Source organism: Scardinius erythrophthalmus (assembly GCF_964197995.2).
Source record: "Scardinius erythrophthalmus genome assembly, chromosome: 24".
Taxonomy (NCBI): domain Eukaryota; kingdom Metazoa; phylum Chordata; class Actinopteri; order Cypriniformes; family Leuciscidae; genus Scardinius; species Scardinius erythrophthalmus.
The window spans coordinates 1,698,776-1,719,640 of NC_138244.1; the positions used below are offsets into that span (position 1 = coordinate 1,698,776).

Here is a 20,865-nt window from a genome sequence, read left to right on the forward strand (position 1 = left end):
GAGAGAGAAATGTGCTTCGGTTTGCGAGCCTGCTGTCTAAAAGCCCCAGGAAGATTTAAAGTTTCATATAAGTTGTGTATGTGAAGTTTGAAGATGTATTCCTCATCTAAGTTTACCCTCTCGGGATCATGCGGCCAATGAGGTATATTTTCTTTCTTTGCCATTTATTTGTATTACATGATACTTTGTTTGTAACAAGCCAATTGCGATATTATTTTACATGACATAAATGTATGCTTTATTACTTTATTTCTATGTGATTTCGTTTAGTATTGTCTACAAAATATGTCTACAATTTACTGCTAATTTGTTTTTTCTGTACTTTATTTATACCAGTTCTGACGGCAATATGGCAATATGGCAATATAAAGGAACATGTAAAGACATGTTTGAAGATTATGTCACCAAATAAATGCCCGTTAAAACCCAGGAACGACTTGAGCCTTTGTTAAACTCGAGGGGAGTAACAATCCTAATGAAAAAAGTTAGTCTGGAGCCCTACACGCAGATGCATTCGGAACATTGCACATTCTAGTCGAAATCAAAACATGAAGAAAAATGTATCAAATTTGTTATTACTTCATAGAAAGTGAAGAAAAAGGAATATTAGTCTGTTCAAAAAAATAGCAGTGTCTGCTTGTGCCACCATGCCTCACTCTTCACAGTGTACTGTGACTTGAATTCAGTGTTTAGGGGTCGTCTGACAAACGGTCTCCGGCCCCTAGACCCAAAAAGAACAATCTTGCTTTCATCAGTCCACAAAACGTCACGCCATTTCTCTTTAGGCCAGTCAATGTGTTCTTTGGCAAATTGTACACTCTTCAGCACCTGTCGTTTTTTCAACAATGGGACTTTGCGGGGACATCTTGCCGATAGCTTGGCTTCACAGAGGCGTCATCTAATTGTTCCAGTACTCACGGATAACTCTAGATCTTCTTTGATCACCCCTGGAGCTGATCATTGGCTGAGTCTTTGCCATTTGGCTATTCTTCGATTCATTCGAATGGTAATTTTCCGTTATCTTCCACGTCTTTCTGGTTTTTTGTTGCCAATTTAAAGGATTTGATATCATTTTAGCGGAGCAGCCTAGCATTTTCTGCACTTCTTTATATATTTCCCCTCTCCAATCAACTTCATCAAAGTACACTGTTCTTCTGAACAATGTCTGGAACAGCCCATTTTATTCAGATTTTCAGAGTGAAATGCACAATAACCCCCATGTACAGTACAGTACTACCTTCGTCCCTAAATAAGGGACACTTATTGACAATAGTTTTTTCACAGAATGAATAACCTCACTAATTGAACTCCACACTGCTATTATTTTATAATGTGCCCCTTTCAATGATTCATTTACACAGAATCAGCAGCATGCATGTCATGACTGTTGGGTCTGTTGTTTTTCTATTACTCTAATACACCTACTAGTCATTTTTTGCCATGTGGAAATATAATTTATACCGAAGACAGTGATTGATCTGGTTAGGGATGTTGGACTGCTATTATTTTGAACAAAACTGTATATATAAGTATTAGGGGTGTAACGGTTCACAAAATTCACGGTTCGGTTCGATACGATACACTTGTGTCACGGTTCGGTTTGGTACGTTTTCCATACAGCAAAAATAAATAAATGCCAGAGAAATTTCCTTGAATTTTTTTTTATTATTATTATTTTATTTAATGAAACTAACATCATAAATTATGATTTTTTTTTTTTGTTTTTTTTGTTGCTTTTTTTACTGAACAATAATGGAGCTATACTTGACTCTTCTTATGAGCATATAAAACAAAACAGCTCCTTGGACAAAATGAAATGTAATATTGTAGTAGTAGGCTAGTTATAAACAAAGGTTTATTTTAGTTCAGATTAACATTTGAGGGCAGCAATAATTGTATTCATAATGTCAAAATAAAACCGACGTAATGTTACTTGAAAGCATTATAGCCCACTATTCCTGACAAACTTCCATACCTTGCAGTTAGTGTGTTACTACAGCAAATCCACGGTGAATGTTGCTGATCTGTGGACACCGGCCAGTTCATTCATGGCACAATGTTTCTTCCTGGTTTCCACATCAGCGCTGTTTGATCCGTTAATAACAGAGAAATGTGCATGTTTCTCACTAGATCTCGCAGCGATGTTATTACTTCAGTGGCGATTTCAAAAAGCATTTGAAATTCAAATGCTTTCTTTACTGGTCTGGTCTCTTGCCACCAGCGCTGTGTGGTGTTGCTTGATCAGGCTCGCGCAAAGGGCTCGCGAGTCTCGCTTCACACAGGGGCGTAAATTTCATCTAAATGTTGGGGGGGACAATTAACATAAAATTCCTCAAGAGCAATTTTTGAAGGGGACACCAATAATACAGGCAAAATTGTACTTTCTATGGATATGTGTGTAGTACACAAAGGAAAGCCTTACTACTATTATTAGTGTAGCTAGCATGGAGACCGTGCCATTATCCTTCTTATCCATTGAAAAAGCTGACTAAATTGACCAAAATATTCTTCATTGGTGTGCGAAATTGACAAAAAATGATCTCTATATTTTAATGGATTTTATTGATAACGATAATTAGACAATATTTTGCTGAGTGTGTTATTGTGCTGGTAACTTGGCATGTTTAGGACTGCCGTGGACAGCCGACTCCTAAAGTTTTTGATATTCTTCATATTCTGTGTGGCGGTCAGTTCACAGCAGTGACAGAAATCATTTTTCCAATAAGTTTCAATAGATTTTTACCTTCATTGGCATTTTTACCTTTATAAATGTATTTTTAAACCTAATTATATGCATGCATCATCTTTTGTGTCAATTTCATACATTTAATTAAATTTAATTATAATAATAAGACACAATAGGGCTGTTACCAATCAAATTAAATGGTATCAACAAAATCTTTGCAATGGAGAGGAAACACAGAAGCTGCATTTGAAATGGCATTTAGATGCTTTTACACAGACATAATGTTTTGTTTAAAACATAAAACGTTGAATATTGATATATAAAATGATTTAAAACATGAAAAGATACTTTAAATGTGAAATTAAAACCGCCAGTAGGTGGCAGCAATTCATTGTTAATGAGTGAGTCATTGAGATTCAACTGATTCGTTCAAAAAGCTGATTCATAATACAGTAAGGAAATACCTCGTGTGTTTCTCAGAGACGCAAATACAGCGCTGTGGCTTAGTTTTCAAATATTTTCGTTGGCAAAATAGAGTTAAAACAGGCAATATGGTGTCTGAAAGTAAACTTTTCATTTATCAATTTATTAAATCACATTTATTATCATGTTAATATCTGGAGAAAACTGCACTCTTTGTGTGATATTATATTAGATTAACTATATTAAATTATATAAACTGACTAAATCACACAGTGAAAGCATGAAAATCTAAATGCGCACCCGCACTTGTCTAACAGTTAATCTACAAGACTACACACAGTGTATGCGTACACTTTATGGGTGTGTGTGAGGGAACGGTTTTAAACAATCGCGGTAAACGCACAGATTGTATAAAACAAGGTTATAATCGCCAACATAGCGAGGCGGACTACATCGGTGACAAAAGTACATTGGTTATCATAAAAAAATTGTCATGATTTATTAATGACGCAGCATAATCTGTATTAAAGAAAAAATAATCACTTCATCCGAGGTTTAAAGTGAATAAAATAGCCTTGACTTACGGGAGTTTCACAACTGAAAAACCTTGTTCTCTCCCACTATGTTTGTGATGAGGAGCAGGCAGTGGACCAAAGCACTGTGAGGCAAGGGAGGGGGACTCAAAATGTTAAAACGTTTTTTTGTTGTTGCCCCGTTTGCATTCTTATTGTTTTACTACTTAAACAATTATTTTAAGTATATATCATTATATTATTTACAATACACATATTTAAATTATATTTTTAGGAGGGGACAACCCTCAGATAGGGGGGGTCCTGACCCCCCCGACCCCCCGCGATTTCCGCCTATGGCTTCACAGGTCAAAACTGATAACGGTCCACACAAACACAATAAGAGAGTAGCTGTAGCTCAGTGTCGTTCCTTATTGCATTTGCCATTTGATAATTTGTGGTCGCGCCGCGCTTGCCACCCGCGACGCGCTTTCATTTGAAATAACGAAATTTTTGTCGGCAGAAAAAATGGTCCAACGAACCGTTCGGTACGAATACGCGTATCGTTACACCCCTAATAAGTATGTATGTTAGATTACGTTCAGTAGGTAGCTACATGTATATGTAGGTTTATACTTGTTTAAGTTATACTTCTACTGTTTATGTTTATATTTGTTAAATATGTAGCACCGTGGTCCTGCGAGGCATGACATTTCATTCCACTGAATGTCTCTATAGCAGAATGACAATAAAGCTCACTTGACTAAAAGACAGAATGATATAACGCAAGGACAGTAAAAGGTTTTGCCACAAACTCAACACCATCATGCTTGTATTGTGAGACAGCTTTTCACCTCGACAAGAAATATAATAATAATATAATAATATCAGCACATCCCTAATAACAAGTAATAAAAAATAAAAAGCCATATGTACAACCACAATGCTGACTGTCACAACTGACATCTCTTAGTTACTGTGTTTCCCATGTTTACACAGTAACTGTGAGCTCTTCATCTGTGCAGTCATGACGGCGTATAACTATGATTGAGTTACTGACAGAACATTGCAGATCATCATGCGGTCACTGACCTTCTCTCACTGAAATCATGAAATACTGTGATACTCACACTGCTCACTGTCTGTACATGAGTAAATAGGCTTCTGAACTCCTGTGGAGAAACACACACTTTAAGATCCGCTCAGATATGAACTCACAGAAACATTAATATCTATCATGAACAAAAGTCTCTAAAGCTGCTGTGATCAGAAATAAAACTGATACCCGTGTGTGGAGCTCACGTTTCTGAAGACGCCGTTCAAGGGACTCTTTAAGGAAAATTATAAAATAAGATGTGAGTAATTATATACTGATTTTCAAAATAAATTACAGGAGACCTAACAATCAATTTGCAACAAGAATATGTTCATACTCCTAAGGCATGTTCAGACTTTTATTTTGAAATAGTGATGAATGTGAAAAATCATGAAAGAATAGTAGAAACCTCAGTTTGTTTTCATGCCAAGAGTCCAAAAGATAACATCCATTAAATGTTTTTAGAAAAAAAGGTCTGAAAATGTTTTAAATATTAAGATAAATAAACATTTTAGGTAAATATTAAGAAAAAATAATAGATTCACCATTTGTAATGTGGCAGCGAACTATAACGCACATACCTGTTCTTTTTATGTGTTTATTAGAGGTTAAATTCATATAAAAATCTGCTATATATCCCATAATACTTCTGAATAGGATGTGTATAGCATCAACTTCATAAATTGTATGAAAATTATGGAAATATTTGGTTCAGATCACTTAAAACATATATGGTAATGAAGGCGCCCTTATATGGGCAGAGTCTGGTTGTCACCTAGTGAAAAAGTTTGATACTGCGGTAACTGCGCCCAAACAAAATCTTACTGAAAGCTCATTTTTTTAGATCAACCTACAATTTGGCTTTGATTTTCTTGCATTTTTAGAGTCCAATATGTTTTGAAAATATATATTTTATATAAAATTTTTACATTGTACATTTTCATAAACTCAAACTTCTATAACTTTTTTTTCTGTTTCACTCTCTTAATTTATTTCACTTCTGCCAAATGTCTTCTTCAAAATAAGACCAATCTTACATCTATATTCCAAAGCATTCTTGAATTATAACCATTTAAGTTCGGAATGTGCATTTTCATGTCTATTAAAAAAAAAGCACTTCAGGGGTTAAGAAATATGACAGACTAAAACTTGACTGGATACTTGACAAAACAAAGCTTGTTCATAACTTATATATATATAATTTATAAATACCTTTGATACACTGCAGTCATTAAATCGACGCCAGATTCCATCTTCACATTTGATGTCTGCATCATAGTGTCCACCATGATATTGGCCATAATGGTTTATAATGGCATAGAGTTCATACGTGTGGGAGGAAACCTGCAATACAACAGGAGGAACTCAGTCAAAAATAATGCAACTGTGTCAAATTTTATGTAATATTACAGCTTTTTTATTGTCTGCTTTGGTCAAAAAACTGTAATGGGGGTTTAATTATAAAGTCAGACAGGTCTCAGTAACTGCTGAAGAGGATGGATTCACAATCCCTCTCCTTCTATTATATAATGAATTGGGAATCATAGTGTTACGAGTCTGTTTCATTTCATTGTGTTTTGTTTTAATTTGCGTATTTTTCATTGTTTTCGTATACAGTTCCATTGGTTCCGTTTTACCTGTGTTCTTGTTCATTATTAGTTTCCATGGTTTCTGAATAATAACCCACATGTTTCTGCTCCAGTTAAGTAGCTTACTCTGGGCATTTCTCAATACCAAGTTTGTAAAGTTCTTACTTGCGTCATTGGTAGTTTGGATTTGCCAAGTTTGACTTAAGAGAACAAACTCCCAAGGGTGGGAGGACAAAAGTCCAGTAATTTTCCAAATGGTAAAGCAGCGTTCTTGATAACGTCACTGAGCTCGCTCTGTCTACTCCAGTTATATTTTAGGCAACATTAGGGGCTTTCGCACTGGGTAGTTTTAGGGTTCCCCTAGGAACGTTTTCCTGGTGGCATTCGCACCGCCAGTAGGAACTCTGAAGGGACGTAAGCCGCGCTTCTTGTTGTGACTTATTTTGATGGCGCTGAGAACGGCAGAGCCTGAGCTCATAGAGCTCGCATTCTCTGTGTTCATTAGTTTACGATCTAACAGTCCTGTCTAATACGTTATTATATATAACTGTTATACATAGATAGACAGTAAATGAAAGGATATTAGCGTATGCCGTGTGGTTGATGTCCAGTGTTGCTGAGCGAAATTCATGTTTGGTTTGGTCCCTTCAAAGTCGCAATGGATGTTCTCCTCAGCGTAAAGGTTAAGAGGCTCATCTATCACTGTTTTCCATGTTCATAGAGTTAGTTTCTGGAGTAAATATATAGGCTATAATCTGTGTATTCACACAGCTTTTTTAAATGGCGTGTGCTGGTGTTTTGCGTGCGTTCGGCCAATCAGTGAACACTACCATCACGGATATATAGTGCTGGTTCAGTCCCGACTCTGAATTAGGAGTAAATTAGTTCCTAAAACTAAAATCATTCCTAGTTCCTGCGGTGCGAACACGCCAAAATCTGGGTATTTCCACAAATAGTTCTAGAAACTGTGAAAAGGATCTCACAATATTTATAACAAAACTAAATATAAAACTCAACCCTGCCTCTTTTCATTTACATTTTAAAAATATGAAACATATTAATGGTTCAGGCAATATACGATCATCAGGGCTGGACTGGGACAAAAAATCGGTCCGGGCATTTTGGCCCAGACTGGCCCACTATAGCCGCGTTTCCACTGTCGGGCCAGGGCCGGGCCGTGCTAGTTTTCTGATAAAACTTCCATTTGTTGGTGAAATGATGGGTTATTGTGACGTTGTTCCAGAGAGGTGTGTTACGGGCGTGTTTTAGTGAAGCGCTGTGGAGCTTCTGGCCCGACAGTGGAAACACAGGCCCGGTGCTATTAGCCCGACACGGCCCATTTAAAGCCCTGGCTCGCACTGGCCCGACAGTGGAAACACAGGCCCGGTGCTATTAGCCCGACACGGCCCATTTAAAGCCCTGGCTCGCACTGGCCCGACAGTGGAAACACAGGCCCGGTGCTATTAGCCCGACACGGCCCATTTAAAGCCCTGGCTCGCACTGGCCCGACAGTGGAAACGCGGCTATTATGTGATCATAAACAACACCCATCTTTGCACGCCCTTAAATATATGCATACCAACTCCTATTCCTTAAAACCACTAATGAGTAAGTATAGGAACGAGTGAGAGTTAACAGATGAAATAAGTAAAAATTTGACATTCATTAATACAGTTGAACTATACTCCACAGTGGTGAATCCTAAAACAAGCTATAAGCTGCATTGGCATAGCAATACCCGTGTTTCTTACAGGATTTTTGTTAAAACTGTGGTGGGTGGACCCTGGTTCTTCTAGGGGGGTTTGGGGGCATATTCAGTGTGCAAATTAAACGAAGAAAAATTCAAACCTCTTTTAGTTACAGTGTCATTAAACTACTACATAATAATAGTTATAATATTAATCCAATGACAGTAATAGTCATATTTTGTAAAACAAATGCACTAAAACTTTCATAATTAGTTTTGTACCAATTTCTATACTTGAAAGAGAGAAGCACATGATCTTTTATTTTGGCGGAAAACATGGTTTACAAACACCTTCTCATTACATTTCTAGTGAATTGCGGTAATCGTCAACTATGCAGATGTGGAAATAATCTGTAACTGGGTTATGGGTTCCTGCACTCATGACATGGCCTAAGTGTTTTGAAAGTAGTTCTGCTTACCGCAGGCTTTACACTTTCTCATCTCTCTCCTGATCCTCCTCACTATCATCATGTGCCACAGGAGCTGATGAAGTCACATATATTTTGACACATTTTACAGTGTCTGTTTTAAGGGCCTGGTTCTATTTTTTCACGCTATTTCTCTGCACATTCCTTGCGTTTCTTCTCCATCTCGCTGACTATTTTGACAGATACACACTGACACTGACAAGTTGTGATTGGGCCAGCCCAGTGTCAATCAAGAAAAGAACCAATGGGCCGCTGATCTACGTGTTTTAATGGGCAGGGGCCTCATGTACAAAGACTTGCGTAGAATTCATACTAAAACATTGCATACGGACAAAGCTGTAAATGTGCGTACGCACAAAAAAACCCTGATGTATGAATCTCTGCGTACGAAGGATCCCACGCATATTCTCTTTGTACATCCCAGTTAACGTAAAATTGAGCGCACATGCACGAGCACAACGCCCCACCCAGTCTCCTCCCTTAATTCAATTAATTTAAATATGGTAATGAGTCCACTTCGGCAAAAGAAAGCAGTAAGAAAATGGCGGCAAGAAACTAAACTTTACAGAAAGTGAATTGGAGGTGCTACTATCGGAGGTAGAAACGAAAAAAAAAAAAATGTATTTGGAACTTTGTCCTCCAGAATTAATAACAAAAGGAAAAAATATGAGTGGGAGAGTTTGGCTGATGCTGTCAATGCGGTGGGATCTGAAAGTCGCACTGTAGCGTAGACTGAGTACAGTTGAGACACTTTTTGCGTTTTGATTTTTCACACAAACACAGAAAAGAAGTGAATTTCCACATGACACGCCACATGACATTTGATTAGCTTGTAGACTAAGATATTATCAATCAATAATACCCACAAGTAGTTTATATTTTCCACAATTAGCTCATAAAAATAAGGTGCTTTTTGTCTCAACTTTGTCTCAACTGTACCCATATGTGGTACAGTTGAGACAGTGCATGGTACAGTTGAGACACGCATTTTTAATGATGTGAAGGTAACTAACCATTCATTGTAAATATAAAAAAAACAAAAAAACAATTGGGCAACATTTTTGTTTATTCATCCATTTATATTCATTCATTTTATTTAAATTAGCACTGGTTAAAATGTATAAAGCAGGAACAAGATATGTAACAATATTTATTAATAATACACAGTTTAAATATCACAAATATCAAATTTTATTTTCATTTGCGTCCTATGCTGGCTAATTACGACCTTTAACCTGTTATCATAACACTGAACAACTAAACAGTGTGTTTCCTAATAGAACTCTATCGGGGTACAGTTGGTACATGTGTGTCTCAACTATCCTCCGCTGGCCACCTCGCACATTTCTCTAGATTTTGCATTTACCTTGCATGACACAATACCATGAAATATGCCAGTTTTTAGGGCACAGAATAACGTTTGTGGTGAGACCAGTTACGTTTAACAGTCACATAAGGATAATAAGCTATTCATTGTGGAGAGTGCATGGTGAAATGAACGTCATATCTTTTATGTCATAAACTTTTCCGATATCTTCGGATCGGAGATGCATCCGTTGTTCAATTTCCCACGATCAAAGAGGACACTAATACGCACATGCACAGCAAAAATCACAACTTGTGCTTGCTGCGAACGCAAGTTATTTAAGGTGTCTCAACTGTACACATGTCAACTGTACACACCCTAAATTAGCTTAAAAAGAAATGGTCTGATATAAAGGTGGACATTAAACCAAAGCTGTCATTGCCATAGACTAAGGGTTGTATCAATTTGCATATGCTTTTATGTGTTCTTACTTAATTGCATAATTTATAGAATATTCCCATAAGGCTCGTGTGACAATATACTGTATGTCAATTATTTTATAAATTGCAAATTAATAGCAATGCTTCCCACAGGTGGTGGTGCGATACATAGATATCATATATAAAGGCTAGATGTCTCGTGCGCGCTGCTGGCCAATGGAGGTCGACGTCCGCACGTGGCGGCCATCTTGCCACAGTGTACTCGCTCACTACTTCAATGGTGCATGTACTTTTAAATAACCATAACTTGCTCAATTTTCTACCGATTTTCAAACGGTTTGATTTGTTATAAACGTCAGAGATGTAGTTATGACACTGCATACATACACTGCATACATATGAATAATTATAACATACATGTTTAAGCATTCGGAATTATAGCCACGTTAATAACGTTTGTAAGAAACCAAACCGTTTGTAAATCCGTCAAGATTTCAGCGAGATAAGAGGATTTGTGTGCGTGCTGATCATTCACCTTAATGCACAGAGCACTGTGACAAGATGGCCGAACGGTGATGCCGGAAGTGACTGCGCACTAAGACATCTAGCGTTTATATATGATATCTATGGTGCGATAGACTTGTAGAACAATTTGTTGTGTAATGTTTTGCAACTTCACTTCATTGCCTGTAAGAGTCGCCATCGGACAAAAACAATGAGAAATGTACGTACGCCAGACATGAAATTGGCGTGGAGGAACGCACATTCTCGCGTTAATTTCACTGTTAGTACATACGACCGTGAGCATGAGAGCTGGAGTACGCAAGATTGATACATGAGGCCCCTGGTCTGTCAGTTTTTGACCAATGCATTACACCAGCACAAACCCAGCGCCGCCAATTAAGCAAAACAAAACGAATGGGCCGCCGATGTACGAGTTTTATGGGCCGTTAAAAAAAAATATATATATAATAATAATAATAATAAAAATTATGTATGAGTATGAGATGTATCGGCCCAAAAAGCAAGTCGGCCCACCGGGAAAATGCCCGGTATGCCCGATGGCCAGTCCAGCCCTGACGATCATATATAAATATAAATAAATATTTCATTTTATTACAGTGAAGATTATCAGAGTACATGTACTCTAGTAGACTACAACGGTAAAGTTAAATAGCCTAATTGTATACAGTTATGAAACTTCACTTTGTCCTCAGCCAAAACGATTTGCAACAAATGATAGATTCATGATACCAAAGATCGCCCGTTAGATATACACAAGACAAATTATATCTCATGTTTAACCACTACAGAGACATCAGAGCTAGCGGCGATCTTCAGAAGGACTAGCCGAGGAAAGGCTGTTCCAGGCGGGGTACATGAGCGCCCGGGGATCGCCTGGATCTCACAACTCCGAAAAAGGCAGATCAAATTTTCAAATAGGTGCTGTCTTTATAAATGCATCACAGATTTGAGATTTAAACAAATACATTCTCACCTGAAACATTTCTTGACACAATAGCAGTACCTCAATATGAGGACAAATGATCACATTCTGGTCATTTTTTCTGTAGCCATATGAGGTGATCTCAAACCTCCTTAACTGAATAATCAGTATTTCTGGAAGGCTGATCATCACACTTTTCTGTTGGGAAAACAATTTAGATCATAATTCACTGGAAGAGTTTAATAAGAATAAGTTAAGTTGTAAGTTGTGCTTTCTTTCTTCAAAATATGTATGAAGCAAATACAGCATTAAACAATTAAATGCAAACATTATTACTAACTAGTCTAATACCAAACCAAAGCATGTCACAACTACATCCTGTCTACCAGAGAACCTTGTAACAAATCAAAGAGAAAAATACGTTTTTGACTCAGTTTTTATAACTTTTCAGTATTTCAGCTTAGAAAATACTATATATATAAATATTATTATTTTTTTTATTTTTTTTAAACTGATTTACTTAAATGTGGATCAAATTCACACTATATTTCACAATTTATCTCACATTATAACAGATATTACATGTAGGAAATATACTTGCCTTTTCCCAGACTGTCGTGTTTTCACAATGAAAACAATGCAGCTGATACTCTCCACACATTTGATCAACATTTTCCTTTATAGCATTTTCCTACATTGGAAGAAATATTAAAAATAAATAAATAAGATAAAGCACAGTTACACTGTTTATTAAATTCATGTGATGTGCTTGTACATGAATATGCATTTAAATACAGACATTTATTCATCAGAGTCCCACTGAAGCCGTGTTTCAATAGAACTCTATAGTAGATACTGATACCTTTGATTAGCAACAGAGCAAAGATACATGTTGATTGGATGAGAAGCTCTAAATATGTCATTTTCCCTGACTTTTACAATGAATAAACAAAATGGAAATTGACATTATACTGTATGTATTTCTGTTTTGCATTGCAATGGATATGATTATCTTGACACGTTTAGTCTAGGCGGAACAGATCTGCTGTTGGTTATTGGTGCTGCTGAGCAAGTAATGAGCAAGGACAAGTAGCTGTGAGCAAATAAGACATGCTGCTGTTATATACATGAATTATATGATACATACATTCATTACCAGTAGCAAATCTACACAGGTGGTGCTGGGGAAGATGGAAGGTGTCTGAAAGCAAGTATTTGAATGTGAAAGGAATACACCAGGAACCAATTCTCTACAGAGAATGATGTGATTGCAAGCAGACTGAGTTAAGGACCTATTAGCCCATCATTATCCAGAGTTTCATGACAGAACTTTGTATTTTGACTCAAATCTCATCATTTAATATTGTTTTTAGTATTATTATTATTACTTTTGATCAAGGGCGTAACTTTGGGTCTACCATTGGGGGGGTTAAACTCGCGGCATATTTATTAATTTATTTATTTATTGAATAATTTTCTTGTGTAAAAGGTAACATGCTAATTTGTATTATTCCTGTATTAGAAATACATTGTGATACTTTTACTGATTTAGGCTACTTAATGTAAATGCAGCTGTTCACTTGACTATGTATGCCATAATGACACAGTAGTTAAATTAAGTGTTTCTCAAACTTTCTCTGCCATTCCCCACTTCGGAGGTAGGAAAGGGTTCCGAGCCCCACCTGTCCCCAATCACCCCAACAAAATGTTAATAAAATAGGCTTTAAGTTTAACTCTTAAAATGTATTTTATTAACATCACATTTTAAAAACTTTACATCAAATAACAGCATTAAAAACTTTCAAATAGAGAAAATGAAAGTGCAATTATATTATCACTTTGCATGAAATAAGACTCAAAAGTAGATAAAAAAAAAAAAATGTGTGTTTGCATTTAGCCTCTGATAACATCAAATTCAGAAACTGGGAAAATACAAGTGTGGACTAACGTTAGCAGCTAACTTAGTTGTGCTTTGATTCATTTTGTCACTTTGCAAACTCCATGCAAAAAGAACTAAATAATAATAATAATAAAAAAATTAAATAATAATAATATCAAATTGAGCCGGAGGTGGTAAATTCCTAATAATGTACGTATTTTTTTTTTAGGTATTTTAATAAGATAACGTTACCTAAAATACGTTGCGCATACAGCTCAACTAACGCGATCGTTATAAAGGTGTTTGAACAACAAAACACATCCACTTGCACATATTTGACAATCGGAATATCATATACAGTGTGTGCAGAATTATTAGGCACGTTGATTTTCTGATCATATTTTATTTCCAGGAACATTTTGCCAATTCCAAACCATATTAATCTTAATAACTACTATTAATTTTGTATTTAATCATGTATAAGTGATATATAATTGTTCATGAAGGCTGGAAATGAAAAATGTCTTATTTTCAGGTGTGCAGAATTATTAGGCAAGTTTTCTTTTACAGATAAAATAAGCCAAAAAAGAGATTTAACAAAGACTGAAAAGTCAAAAATATTAAATGCCCATGAGAAGAATGCAAAACTAATGCAATACTAGAGATTACAGTTAAGGCATGACCATTGGACAGTGAAATGCTCATTGGGTCAGCAGGGTCAGACAAATACAGGTGGAGAAGAAAAGACACATGTTAACTGCAAAAGAATGAAGAATTAAGGTGAAGAATTAAGTGTGAAAACCATCGGGAACCCTTTAGTCTTCAGCGCCACCATTTTCCAGAACTGCAACCTACCTGGAGTCTCCAGAAGAGCAAGGTGTCAGGGTCTCAGAGACTTGGGTTAGGCAAAGAATCCTAAAAAATGACCCCCTCTTAATAAGAATCACAAGCTGAAGAGTAGTAAAATACATGAAGACTGTTTTTTTATAGGCTTTATAGACAGACAGATTGAGAGAGACTCTTGAAGGACCAGCACCAGATCCTCTTCTACCACTGTTTGAAGAATTCATCTTCCAGAATACGTTTTAATACGTTTTGGGAGTTAATTTTTAGTCCATCTCTGCAAAACGGACTTCAGGGTAGGAGATGGACTAAAAATAAACTCACAAAACGTATTAAAACGTATTCTGGAAGATGAATTCTTCAAACAGTGGTAGAAGAGGACGTGGTGCTGGTCCTTCAAGAGTCACTCTCAATCTGTCTGTCTATAAAGCCTATAAAAAAACAGTCTTCATGTATTTTACTACTCTTCAGCTTGTGATTCTTATTAAGAGGGGGTCATTTTTTAGGATTCTTTGCCTAACCCAAGTCTCTGAGACCCTGACACCTTGCTCTTCTGGAGACTCCAGGTAGGTTGCAGTTCTGGAAAATGATGGCGCTGAAGACTAAAGGGTTCCTGATGGTTTCACACTTAATTCTTCACCTTAATTCTTCATTCTTTTGCAGTTAACATGTGTTTTTTCTTCTCCACCTGTATTTGTCTGACCCTGCTGACCCAATGAGCATTTCACTGTCCAATGGTCATGCCTTAACTGCAATCTCTAGTATTGCATTAGTATTGCATTCTTCTCATGGGGATTTAATATTTTTGACTTTTCAGTCTTTGTTAAATCTCTTTTTTGGCTTATTTTATCTGTAAAAGAAAACTTGCCTAATAATTCTGCACACCTGAAAATAAGACATTTTTCATTTCCAGCCTTCATGAACAATTATATATCACTTATACATGATTAAATACAAAATTAATAGTAGTTATTAAGATTAATATGGTTTGGAATTGGCAAAATGTTCCTGGAAATAAAATATGATCAGAAAATCAACATGCCTAATAATTCTGCACACACTGTATATCCTGCTATAGCTAACAAATTTGTGAAATGTTGAATAAAAAAGGAAATAAAAGCAGATCATCAGTCATTCAGCGCTATTGTGGCTGCGGTGTGACAAGCAATGAATGACGCGTCTCCATGGTAACCATAAAGTGATACTACGATCAATAACGGTCGCCTTGAAAAACTTTTAAAATTACGTGTGTAAAGGTTAAGTAAGGCTTACATTTAAACGTGTCTTTGTTTTGTTTTGAGTGTATGGTCAATAAATAAAGGAATTAAAAAGTTGGGCACAAATCCTGTTTGTCGCGCCCCACTTGTCATGGCTCTATTCCCCACCAGTGGTCCGCGCCCGCGCCCCACACTTTGAGAAACGCTGAGCTAATATAGGGGGTACCTCCGTTTGGTCAGGATTTTTCCTCTTTTTGTCTGGTGTTGACCAACAATGAAAAATCGTTGTCTGGCTGCCTTTCAGTGTCCTTTTCATCTTTCCATCCGTTAGCATGCTCTCCAACCATTCATCCCAGCGACTGCGCAAAATAGTTAAACAAACTTGGTAGAGAAAGCGGGTTGGGTAATACCAAGTAGTCGGTGCGGTGGGCGGGGGTACATTACAGATTTTTTTTAAATATGATACTATCTTTCTTGCTGGCAAATGAAATTAATAAAGAAAACGAACAAAAGTATTAATTCGGAATATTTCATATTTATTTTAATCTGAATGATGTGATGATATTGAGGGGGTTATATTAGCTGGATCTGATTTTTGAGGGGGTCATGACCCCCGTAACCCCCGTGCAAATTACGCGCATGCTTTTGATCAATATTCATAATCAGTAGTATTATGTATCTGTTTTATGTTTTATATACATTCATAATCATTTGTAATCATTGTATTTTGTGAAGATGTGGGAGAGAGACACTTTGGGAGACTCTGAGACTTTGTGTGCTGGAGAGACTGAAATGTATATGCAGTGTTTTCCACAAGCATAGAATAAGGATATACACTCCAACATTAATGGAAACCACATGTTCCTCTGGTAATGTATATGTTCCTCTGGTGATGTAGTTTTTTTCCCTTGGTCCAGTAGTATAAAGACTGAGCTCTTTTGTCCGAAAATCAGGAAGAGATGGAAAGGCTGCTGAATGAAGACATCTGTTTGGTCCATTGTCTCTTCCTCCTATGTCTTATATAAAATAAATAAATAAGAGATCTCTTGCAGAGGTCGACCGATAGTGGATTTTACCGATAACGATAGCTAGGTTGGGCCATACTTGCCGATAACCGATTAATCAACCGATAGTTTTTAAAATTGATACTGGATAAAAACAAACATAACACTCCAAGTAAAACAGTGCTGAACTTTATTATAAAAATAATAAAACTGTATTGAACCATGAAAACATGCTAAATGAAATAAATGTATAATATGAATAAATATTGAAGCCAATAAAAGACATTCATTCAAACTGAAACAAAAAGTAATACTCTAAATAACAAATAAAACCACTTACATTCAAAATGTAACTGTTAAACTGTTCTTTTTCAAGCCAACTTAATGAATAAAAAAGTAACAAAATTTGATCGGTATAATATTTGAGCAATACAATTGCACCTTCATCATTCATGTTAGTTTGATAGTGCATTAATCTATGGTTAACAAATAAAAACCTTAATTTAAAAATGTATTAGTACATGTTAATTAACAAAAAAATGAACAATCCTTATACAGAAGTTATTAACCTTAGTTAATGTTACATATGGAATTTTATTGTAAGTGTTATCATTTCATATAAATCCAAACAGTCATGCTTCAATATCTACAACGCCAGAGCACTGAAATGCAGTGGCGGTTCTAGACCATTTCAACTGGGGGGGTCAAGCTGGGGCCAGTTGTACTGTTAGAGGGGCCAGTTACATTTATACCTTATTGTTGTCATATCATTTTCTGCACTGCACTGTAGGCATTAACAGGCAAAATACCATGTTTACAATCATTCAACAATGTATTTGCATTTCCATTATATTTTTTAGATTTGCATTACATATTCAGAATCAGTCACATTAACTGTATTCTACGATTTTTGTGTTTTTTTGCAAAAAAATTCAGCAAATTCATCTAGATTTAAGGCCTTTGCCCTCCTTGACTCAATACTTAGAACGCCTAAATTGCTTAATCTGTCATCTGACATTGTGGACCTGAGATAGGTTTTCACCAGCTTTAGTGCATACAATATAATATACAATTAAATTATGCTTATTTTAAATGTATTGTGCAGGCTAGGTATAAAAAATATAGGAAAAACCATGATAATATGAAACGCTTCAAAACAGAGCGCACAAAGCGCGTATGCGCATCGCGGGTGCAGCATGATGTGCTCAAAGCAACGTGGAGTCACAGTGTTCAGCGCTGCGCTGCACAAGTGCGCATTTAAAAGTTCACGGCACAAAGCGAAGAAATGTCGAGCGCACAAATCCTAGTGTAGCCTATATCTGTCCAACAGTTTATTGATAATTTGTTTCTTCACATAGTGAAGTTTTAAATTCCAGTTATTGTGCGTTTGATGCCGATTTAGTCCTTGTGGTGTGAACAGGCACACGGTAGCGAGTCGTTTTAAAACAGCAACAAACATAAAATACAAATACACAAAATAAAGTCATTTTATGCAAATCCACAGCCTTTTATCTACAGATCAAGCATTATAATGTGAATATATCATATTGGAGAGAGTTTTACCATGCATCCTGCTGTAACCGGACGAGGCGCGCGCGCTGTTTGAATACTGAATGGAGAATGATTGACAGATGAGGGAAAACGAGTTTCCATAAACTTTAATTTAATGATGTAAATAGACTTCTGTCCCTCACATTAAGCTATGGAATGGCTTCAGATGACTTTGTGAAATTATAATCAGACCCAAGTCACCCAAACTGACGTGAAAAAGAGGCGCAGAAAAGCGCGCTGTTTGCATCCCTGTTTGAGTAAAAATACTCAGCACCATGAGTTTGTTGATCATTTTTATCCTTTAAAACTGCCACAAACTAACAAACGGCCAGGTTAAGATTAGCTGATCTAACGTTACACTTCTGTAATCCATTTAATACAAATACAACATATTAATAACTTTACTCACCTCTATATTTCCTTCTTTGCTTTAACTATAATATTCGCGCAAAACGTCCACCAACTTCTGAATAGAAAAAAACCTGCAGATCCGATTTAAGCAGTCCCTCTAGGGTACGTTACATTTGTGTTCCATGTTGCCACTGTCTAATAACGGATGTGAAAAACAACGATAGCAAAAAATAGTTTTGTAAAAATTATTTCACACTTCACATTTAGGGGGGCCACAAGGGGGTCCAAGCTTGTTGTCACAGGGGCACTGGCCCCCCCTGGCCCCCCTCTAGAACCGCCACTGCTGAAATGACATAAATATTAAATGTATAGTCTCACACTTTTGCTTCTATTTTATAAACACTTGATGATTATCTAATCAAAATAACAAAACACGTGTTAAAGTGATGATGAAAAAATAACCAAAATCGAATGCTTTTCTGATTTGTTTATATGTTTCTGTCAGCTGTATGAACATATCAGTTTGCTATCTTAAGTCTCTTGCTTTAAATATGCAACTTCTCTGCATATTAAATGCACAAAAGTGACCAGCTGGATATAAACTAATGCAAATAGAGGTAACAATTGTGACATTAAACATTCGGGTCGGACTTACGTTTATTTTTGTCAGTGTTTTAACCGCTTGAGGTACTACTAATGTAGCGGCCTCTCAGCCTCGAAGGCAAACAAACATACTGTTGTGCTGTTCTTTCTCTACTAATGCAGCATTTAGTCAACAAATTAATCACTTTATAATGATATGACAAAATGTACTGTATACATAGGCTACCTTTTAGCTGTCGGTGCTTTAAACGCGCATCTGATGTCAGCGCTCTCCACACAGCGTGTGCTCTCAGTGCAGCACACAGCATCACGTGTCGAAATAAACAACACGAGGCATCAGCGATAGTTTTATTACACCTCTAGAGGCCGCTCTTGTACTGCATCATGCCAGCAGACCCTTCTCAGCTCTCTCTTACTGCGTAAACTCCAGTCCTGGAGGGCCACTGTCCTGCAGAGTTTATCTCCAACCAGCTCCAAAAACACCTGCCTGGAAGTTTCTAGTAATCCTGAAGACCTTGATTAGCTGGATCAGGTGTGTTTAATTAGGGTTGAAGCTAAACTCTGCAGGGTTGTGGCCCTCCAGGAACTGAGTTTGACACCCCTGGATGACAGCGCGCGCTTCTCAGTCGCTCCAGCAACGGATGCAACCAGGAAAAACTATCGGTATGTATTTTTGCCGATAACGATAGTTCCACCAGTAGTGGTGGGCAGATCGAGGCTTTGTGAAGCAATGAAACAGTTGGCAAAACCGATGAATCAGTCGACCTCTAATCTCTTGGTAAAATCACTGGTGTCTGTTTCCATGAAATCAACCAACAGGTTCTATGGTGTTTGCAAATGGTGCCTGTCTGTCGTACAGCAAGTTAAAGGTACAATATGTAAATTTTTGCTGCCAGCGGTCGCATTTTTAAAACAATAACAAAGGCGAAGCTTGATGACGCTATGAAGGAGAGTGGTACGATGGGAGAGATCCAGAGATGTATGGAATTCATGAATCATGTTCACGGCTGAGGTAATACATTTCAGGAAAATGTTGCCGTTATTTTGTCACTTATTGGAGCAGTATGCTATCTGGAGCTGTTTACCTCCAGTCTTTGTGCTAAGCTAGGCTAGCGGTGGGTGCGTCAGACAGAGTTACGGCACGCACGGAGATGAGAAGGGTATGTGTGAATGTGAACTTAGCTAACTCTGGGGGATACAGTGAATAAGCTAAAGTCCCAAAAAGTCTGTGTGTTCCTTTAAGTCAGGGGGGTGGGGGGTATTTAACACTCTGCTTATCTACATTTGGGACGACTTTGGGGTCCCCAGACAATAACATTTAATTTTGTAACAGAATAATATATATATATATATATTTTTTTTTTTTTTTAAACAAATGTAATTTTACACTGTGTAATGTTTTTACTCAACATTTGTGCAGTTTATGGAAGATTTATGATATATTTTAAATTTCTTTAAATATATAAATATTTGAATAGGCTTTTTACAAAAAAACAGCATTTTATGTAAAATTCACTTTATAAAAGACCCATATTTCTAACTTTCATTCATGGGGATAACATGGATAATGTTACATGGTTTAGTGTAAACTTTTTGCCCATATTTTGTAAAATGTAGTTTTAAAAGTAAAAAATTATCATTTTAGCTACTAGATGGCTATAGAGCTCCACTATATGCTATTTGACTAACTGAAAGATTTTCCAGTTGGATTCATATCTAAATATTATGAAATCACAATTCTAA

General features: G+C 36.6%; 1 protein-coding gene across 2 annotated transcripts in view; it reads right to left on the bottom strand.

Moving 5' to 3' along the window:
• Positions 1-20,865, bottom strand: part of LOC308684486 (ubiquitin carboxyl-terminal hydrolase 12-A-like) — a 59,787-nt gene that overhangs the window by 10,365 nt on the left and 28,557 nt on the right. The window contains exons 6-10 of one of the 2 annotated variants that reach the window (XM_081355724.1): positions 12,276-12,365; positions 11,726-11,872; positions 5,930-6,061; positions 4,907-4,950; positions 4,752-4,793 (exon numbers count right to left, since the gene is read on the bottom strand). In XM_081355724.1, the coding sequence (XP_081211850.1) occupies positions 4,757-4,793; positions 4,907-4,950; positions 5,930-6,061; positions 11,726-11,872; positions 12,276-12,365 (450 nt within the window). In that variant the 3' untranslated portion in view covers positions 4,752-4,756. The remainder of the gene's footprint in view (positions 1-4,751; positions 4,794-4,906; positions 4,951-5,929; positions 6,062-11,725; positions 11,873-12,275; positions 12,366-20,865) is intronic. The other variant, XM_081355725.1, reaches the window with a different exon arrangement.